Raw genomic sequence first — 9,346 nt, 5'->3', positions numbered from 1 at the left:
AAAAAAAAAAAAAAAAAAAAAAAAAAAAAAAAATTAAATAGACATTATATTTTTTTTTTTCAAAAATAAATAATATATAATTTTATTCCGTGAATAAATATATCCATATGGGAATAGTAAAATACTAGCTTAAGTTTTTTCCGTACATATTATTATATATATATATATTATACATATATATGTATCCATTTGTCCTTTTCTAAAAAATAAGGTAAAATGTATATAGATATCTATATGTGTGTACATATTTTTATTTATCCAAAATAAAAACAACTAAAAATATATATATATATATATATAATAAAATAAAAAGGAACCTATAGTATTAATAGCCAGAAAAAAAAAAAAAAAATTTATTTATATATATATATATAAAATGAGGAAATAAAACATACACAAAATAAATGCAAAAATATATACATATATATAATTTTTTTTTTAAATATGTATAAATTGTACGAAATATATGAATAGTAATTATAAGTAATAAATTTAAAAATGAACAATATGATATTTTATATATACAAAATTTTAAGAGGCATATATAAAAACAACATTATGAATAACACATATATATTTATATATATATATATATATATATATATATATATATATTATATGTATTGTGCGTATTTGTATTTATTTATTCATTCATATAAGAGGATAACATTAATTTTAAATGCTTTAAAATTATACCTAAAATTCAGATATATGAAATTCTTCGAAATATTATAAATTACATGTTAAACCATATTTATTAAAAATAAATATTAAGAAAGTCTCCAAACATATATTCTTTACATTCGGATTAATACACATTTGAATATATTCATATAAATTATAAATATTACTACAAATATTTTTATGCCATAAAAAATCATCCTTGTTATGACTTATATTTTTATGAACATGAAATTTATTATTTACAGACATATCATATTCACATATGTGATCTCCTTTTTTTTTTTTTTTCTTTATCTTCTCTGATGTTAAGTTAGATTCATTCATACATTGTCCTTCCTGAACTTTTTTATTATAAACGCAAATATTTTTTTTTTTTTTATCATTTTTAATATTTCCCTTATCACAATATATATTAGAAAAAATATTATTTTCTTGATCATTTAATTTATCAAAAAAATCCTTCTTATAAGGATATATAGTATTATATATACATAGATGACTAATATATGGGAATATTAATAAAGATATTTCTTGCATTAATAAAAAAAAATCAATAAGTGTTAACCCTTGATTTTTGTTTATATATTTACTGAAAAATACTTGTCTATTAAATAAATATTCTAAATCGTAAATATTCATTTTTTTTTTCCTTTTACTTTTATATTTAGTGCTACTTAATCCAATTGTATTAAAGTTTACAATATTGTTACAATTGGGAATTAATGTGAATGGACAAAATGTAACACAGTTATAATTAATAAAATTGGAGGTAAGAAATTTATTATCATTATTATTATTATTATTATTATTAATATCATCCTTATTAATATTATCATACTTTTTAATATTATCATCCTTATTAATACTGTCATCCTTATTAATATGATCATCCTTATTAATACTGTCATCCTTATTAATATGATCATCCTTATTAATACTGTCATCCTTATTAATATGATCATCCTCGTGAATATTTATTTGGGTGGTTAATATATCTGCCATTTTTTCCGAACTATTACATTTTTCATTTCGTCTTAAAATTTCCCCACTTCTTGAAGATATATCACTATATTCACCATAAAAAGATCGTTGTTCTGTTTTATTCAGTCCTTGTGTATTTTTAACACGATAAAATTTATGATCATATATACTTCCATTAGTTATATCACTACTATTCCCCAATTGAACATTTTTATTCACAGAACATTCAAAACTACTTCTCTCCTCCTTATGCACTTTATTTTGTTTGTTCCTATCTAAATATTGATTATATAATAAATCTTTGACAATTTGGAATATTTGATTCTCATTTGAACCTTTATTTATATCAAAGCATGTATTGTATGCACTATTATTTGGTATATAGACATTATCAATTATATTATTTATTTTAATATCTGTACACATACATAAAAATGTATTTTTGTCCATATAATATTCTAACTTTTTCTTATTTTTCTTTAAATTGTTATCATATTTATTTAAAATAAAATCAAACAATATATAACAATTGTTATATATCTTCATTTCGTTATAATATTTTTTTGTTTCTTTTTTTAAATTTATATATATATTTTTTTCTAACACATCATTTTTTAAAGGATGTAATATATCTTTCCTTATTTTAGTATACGATCTCTTAAAATCTAATGAAATATTCTTATTATATAAATCATCTATATTTTTTATATCGTTACTATTATTATTATTATTATTATTTATATATCTAATTCCAAGTACATTTAAGCAGTTCATATATTTATATAAATTAGTTCTTATCATAATTAAATTTTCAATTTTCTTTTTAAATATATTATCACTAATATTTCTATATAAAGATTTATAAGTTTCTATGTCATTAGTTAAAAATTTTTCTAATTGTATATCCTCATGGTTATCTATTTGGACATATGTTTCCTTATTTAAAATATTCGATTGGAATAATTCTCCTTCATCATTCATATCATTGTCTTTATTATAATTATATATATCATTATTATATTCATTACTTGGTATATTATGAATTTTTTTATCTATATGAATTGAACCTTTTTCAATATCAGAATAATTATCAAACATCTGTTCTTCTCCTGAATAAATAACATCACTTTTATCATCCAAGCAATCTAATATATCACGATTCTTCTCTATATTTTCTTTATATTCATATGAATAATCATCATTAATATCATTTCTTTTGATTTTTACAAAATTTGATTCTTTATTATATTTCTTTTTATCATTGTATTTATTTATATCAATATTTTTTTTTTTACTACATACAATATCATCAAAAAGAATTTTTTGAAAAAAATTATTTTTTATTTTCTGATCATCAAATATAGTATCATCTAAATGATCATGAACCACATTTTGTATATTGTCTTTATATTTAATATCATTTAAATTTTTATTAGATAATTTATTAGAATTAACTTCTTTTAACTTATGAATACCATTAATTTCATTCTTTTCATTTAAAGAATCATTACTGATTTGTTCACGTTTATTTATATTATTTGACAAGGTAAAACTTCCTATGTCATTTTCATCAACACATGTATCAACATTACTCATATATTCTTTTTTGAGAAATAAATTCTTTTTTACCTTACTCTTTTTCTTTAGCATATTTTTCATTCTAATATTATTCAAATAATTATTTGGGGAAAGGTTTTTACCGAAATTATATATTGAACTTTTTTCACTATCAGAAGCTGGATTTATTTTTGTATAATTAAATATATTTGCTTCTCTATTTTGATTTTTAGATATATATGATATATTTGTTGTATTAGTTACACTAGATATATTACTTCTACTTGATACATTACACATACTAGATATATTTGATTCTGTATTATTTCTTACATTTAATTTACTACCAATACCTTCATTTCCATTTGAAACATTTTTTATTTTTTCATTTGTAAGTAAATCAGTATTTGTTTTTTTATCTATACAATATCTATCCTCTGAATAAAGTGAAAATTCCTTAAAAGGATTAATTTTATTTGTATGTTCTTTTCCTTTTATAGATAATTTCCCTTTTGTAGATAATTTCCCTTTTGTAGATAATTTCCTTTTTGTAGATAATTTTCCTTTTGGATTTTTTCTATTACCCCTAAAATTTGATAAACTCCTAACACTGCCATTAGGGTTACTATTATTATCATTAATATTATTATTATTATTATTATTATTATTATTATTATTACTAATATTATTGAAGTGACCTTTTGATGATATCCTCTTTTTATTATCAAAACAAATATCATTTTTTTTCGTACATTTTTCAAATTTACCTTTTTGAACCATAACATTGTTAGACTTTTTATTTTTTTTCTTTATATATTTTTTATATATTTTCTCATATACTATTAAAAACATTTCACTTATGACAGGCTCTTTAACATATCTATCAAACATACTTTCTAGTTGTATTTCAAAATGAACATAATTTGGATCAATATAATCTATCCTTAAAGAAGGATTAGAATTTACCTCGAGCAACCATGCTTTTCCATTATTATCTAATAATATATCTAAACCTATTAACTGATAGAAATAAAAATTATTATGGAAATTATATTTAATTTTTTCTTTTATATAAGAATAAATAGCTAAAGATGTTAGACACGTAATTTTCTTTATTTGTTTCCATATATCATCTATATCATATCCATTTTTTTTTAAATAAATGAAAACATCACTTAATAATTGTTTATTATTATTTTTGTCATGTATATTCTTTTTCCTTATATATTTATCATTATCTTTATTTATACTATAATTAGTTAAATGAATATATGTATTACAAATATATCGTTTCTTTTTTTTATATTCTTCTGTACACAAACGAGCAAAACCAACTTTAGATAAATATATTTTAGGATAATTTTTTCCTGGTAATAATAAAATATATATCCTAAAATCAAACTTCTTTTTATACATTAATAATGGGTTATCAATATACTTTTGAATTATATAACTATTATATCCATTCAATATATTAATATTGATATCATTATATTTGTTTATTATCTTTACACCTATACCCATACTACCGCAATCGGGCTTCATTATATAATATTCTTTATTATTACTATTCAATATATATTTTATTATATTTTTATTTTCTGGTAACACAAATGTATTTGGATAGAAATTAAATAAGGAAGGAAATATTAAGGACAAGTGAGATAATAAAAAAGTTAATGTTTTTTTCTTTGTATACATATACATTGATGGTATTCTATTAATAATTTTTTTCTTTTTCATATAATTATAATGATCAAAATCGTTAATATTATAACCAATCCAATAAAACATACCTTTATTTATATTATCAATATATTTCTTCCAATTTAATTTATATATACAAGTATGTATTAACACTCTTTCATATCTAGATAATTTCGTATTTATTGTTATAACATCATTTTTTTTTTCTTTATTTGATTCTTTACTTTTATTATTTAAAAACAATTTCACCATTTTATCCTTATTCCATGGAAGTGAAATATCATTTGATATATTATTAGTTCTTAAAAATGAATTTTCAATATTATTATCTACATATGTATTCTTAATTACTTTTTCTTTATTAAATTGTATATAACCACCTTCTTTATTATTATGATCATGTGGCAATTTGAAATTATCATCCCTTGTAGTATTACCTGTCCAATTATTTTCTGTATTTAATTTTTTTTCTTCATAACTACAATGAATATCTTTAATATTATAACTTTTAGAAAAATCACTATTATTATTATGATTATTGTAATTATTATTATTATTATTATCATGTAAAATATTATGATTTATTTTTTCTTTGTCCTTTTCGGAAATTATTTCTTTCTTATTACTCATAAAATCATTATTACCATAACCTTTTTCTTTTTCCATATTACTTTCTATCTTATCATAGATTTCATTTGGACAAATAATTTTGCCCTTATAAAAAACATCATCCTCCTTTTGATGATTATCGCACAAAGGATTTTCTATTACTGTATTAGACATTGCTTTTATAATAAGACTATCAATATTAGATACATTACTTTTACAATCATCATATTTTATATTTTCATTCATACTCTCAATATCATAATTATTTTTTTTTTCTCCTTTTTCAATTTCTTTATTATTATCACATATTTCATCTACTATGAAATTTTCATCTATATTTTTTTTTCCAATTTTATTTAATAGCAAATTATTTTCCTTATTTTTTTTTTTCAATAATTTTATGGTATGTTTCATTTTTTTTGTTTTTTTTCCAATTTCTTTTTTCCTTTTCCTTTTTTCCTCTTTAACATTCATATTTAATTTATTTAAATAAACTATATCAAAATGTGTTTGACTCTCCTCATTTTCGTTCTTGTCTCGATCATTCTTGAAATTATAATTATTTCCAATATTACTAATAATAACTGGTGATGTTCCTATCTTTTTATTTTTATTGCAAAATGTATAATTTAAATTATCTTTGTCCACACATTTATTATTGTTGTCATTCTTTTTTATATTCTTCATAAAATCTATATTTCTATCATTAGTTTTAATAGTTTTCAAGAAAAGAGGTTCACTTTTAATAACTAAAGAAACATTTCTTTCTTGATTATTTTCAAATCTTTTTTTTCTGGAGCTATATAAATAATTTATATTCTTTACATTATCAATATGTTTTCTTACTTGTAATTTATATGTTTCCATATCATTTTTGACATTCATTTCCTTACCATAATTATAATAATTATTATTACTACTACTACAACTACTATTATTATTATTATTATTATTATTATTAATATTATTACCAATATAATTATTTATATTATTACCAATATAATTATTTATATTATTATTTATATTATTGTTGTTGCTACTATCATTATTTTCCTCCTCTTCAATGCTTATTATGTCATTCATTTTGTGATCCATTTTTATGTTATATAAATTGCAATTTTGTTTATTTTCTAATACTGAAGAATCAACATGCGTTACATTTTCATTATTTATAGTATTATTATTTTTTTTATTTAAAAGACATATACCATTAGCTTTAGGTGATGTATAATTTATACAGTTATTTTGTTGAATTATGCTTGTTTCTACATCCATATTATTTATATATTCTTTTGTATCCTTTTCTGTATTATTCGATAAATTTAAAATTTTTCCCACAGGTGACATATTTTTATTACCTTTTATTTTATCACAATATACATTTTCATTATCCCATTTATTATTAGGATGCATAATATTCTTTATAACATTTTTGTCGTCTTTATAAAATACATATTTATTATTCTCTTTATCATATATAATGCTACTTTTTTTTTTTATACCATTCTTATAATGACAATCAGTTGATAACAACATTCCCTTCTTTATATTTACGTTATTTATACCTTCTTCATTCTTTGTATTATTATCTAACGCATTAGTAACAATATAATTATCCTTCTTCTTATTATTAGTTTTATTATCGTTATAATATTTCACGTAATTATGTTCATCATTTCCCACATAATGTCCCTTACTATTCTCTGTATATTTTTTATTTACATAAATGTTATTATAAATATTATCCTTATTATTATTATTATTATTATTATTAGCAATAATTATTCCGATGTCTTTTTTAATATTATGTTCATCTTCATTCTTCTTATAAATATTACATTTCATGTCACATGTTCCATCGAAAGTATATGTATTTTCCTTACTTCTCCAGATTTTACCATTCTTAGAATAAAAACCATTATAATTATTCATCATATTCTTAGAAAAACTATTCTTATTCAATAAATAACTTTTTTCTACTTTATCAATTGTCTTATTCTCACTACTAAATCTAATTTTTTTATTTTCATATTCCTTACTTTCGTATCTGTATAGTTTATTAATATCGTAATGTGTATTCCCCTTTGTTTTTATGGCTTCAATAAAATTTTTATTATTCATAACAAGATAATCATTTAGCATATTATTACTACAAAGAAATTTTCCATTATTATTATAATGATATTTACATTTCACATTATAATTACCATTTACATAATTCTTATAATAATTTTCATGATCATTTTTCTTATGGTCTACTTTTCCAAAAGGATATTTTAACTTTTCACTATTATGTTTCAAACACATTATTCTATTAACATTACAATTTTTTATTTCGTTTGTTTTGTTTTGTTTATATATAATATTTTTAGTCATATTATTCTCCATAATCTTATATATATTCTTTTTATTAATTTTTAATATATCATTTTGTTTTTCATTCATATTTATATCTGTAGGATTAATAACTGGAACGTTGTTACATTTTCTATTATTTTTCTGAGTATCTTGATTTTTTATATAAATTATAGAGCTATACTTTTTTTTATCATTCTTTTCACTATTACTTATATTTTTAGCATATAACATTTTTTGCATATTGTTCCTAAATAAATATTGTATATTATCATCATAATTATATTTATTAATATTATTATCATTACTTATATCCTTAATATTAGTACTGTTCATATGATCATCTGTTATATTTGATTTCTTTAAAAAATACACAGCAGTATCATTCTCCTCCTCTTTACTATGAAAATTGTTATGCACATACATTCCGATATTTTTTACATAACTTGAAGATCTTCCTCTTGTTTTTTTATTTCCCACATTGTCATAATTACAAAATGTTGTAGAATTATTAGGATTCACATAATTATTAATATGCGATAGGTTATGAACAACATAACTTTTTGATATAATATTTTTATCTTCTTTAATTTTGTTCTCCTTGGAAAAATAAAAAAATGGTTCCTTGATATTTTTTAAAATATCCTTTTTTTCATTAACATTATTATTCCTATATTTATTGACACAATTATTAGGTGTATTAATAAATGAATTACATGGTACATAATTCAAATTCAATCCATCATTTCTATTATTTATGAGATTTATATCATTCTTTTTATTACATCTTATTAAATTATTGTCCACATAATAATTTTCACTATTCATATTAATGTTAATAGGCTTATCTAAATTCCATAAAAATTTATTATCTACATTAAAATGAAATATATCACCATTTTGTTCTCCTTCATTTATTCTATCTTTTTTATTTTTGTCCATATATTTTTTCATTGAAACATTTAAAACATTATATGAATTTGATTCTTCATAAGATTTTTTACCATTTAATGTATATATAGGAGGATATAATATTTTAGATTCATTACTATTTTTATATGGATTCATAATTTTCGTTAATATATTATATTAAGTTACATCTATATAAATATTCCTACTTATTTCATACAAACACAAACATATATATATATATATATATATATATATTTCTGAGGTTGTAAGGTTGTTTTAATATGATTCACTTTTAATATGCTGATTAAATAATAACCATATAGAAATAAATAAATATATATAACTAAAATAATACATATAAATATGATATATATAAATATGATATATATATATATATATATATATATATATATATATATATACATATATGTGTAATGCTCAAATTAAGTATAAAAAAAAAAATTAAAAATTAATTCTGTTTAATTTACTACTTCTTATTTTATTTATTTTTTTTAAATGTTGTGTAGACATAAATATAAAA

The 9,346-nt window shown here is 19.2% G+C and overlaps 1 protein-coding gene across 1 annotated transcript; it reads right to left on the bottom strand.

The window, feature by feature from the left end:
- Window positions 1-729: 729 nt before the first annotated feature.
- On the bottom strand, window positions 730-8,961 carry PRSY57_1145500 (tubulin--tyrosine ligase, putative; the record flags this gene model as incomplete). Its single annotated transcript, XM_012908414.2, has 1 exon — window positions 730-8,961. One exon carries the CDS (start codon window positions 8,959-8,961, stop codon window positions 730-732), a length of 8,232 nt encoding a protein of 2,743 aa, XP_012763868.2.
- Between the last annotated feature and the right edge of the window lie 385 nt (window positions 8,962-9,346).

This window comes from Plasmodium reichenowi, chromosome 11 (assembly GCF_001601855.1).
Source record: "Plasmodium reichenowi strain SY57 chromosome 11, whole genome shotgun sequence".
Lineage (NCBI taxonomy): Eukaryota > Apicomplexa > Aconoidasida > Haemosporida > Plasmodiidae > Plasmodium > Plasmodium reichenowi.
This window is presented reverse-complemented; position numbering and strand designations above follow the sequence as displayed.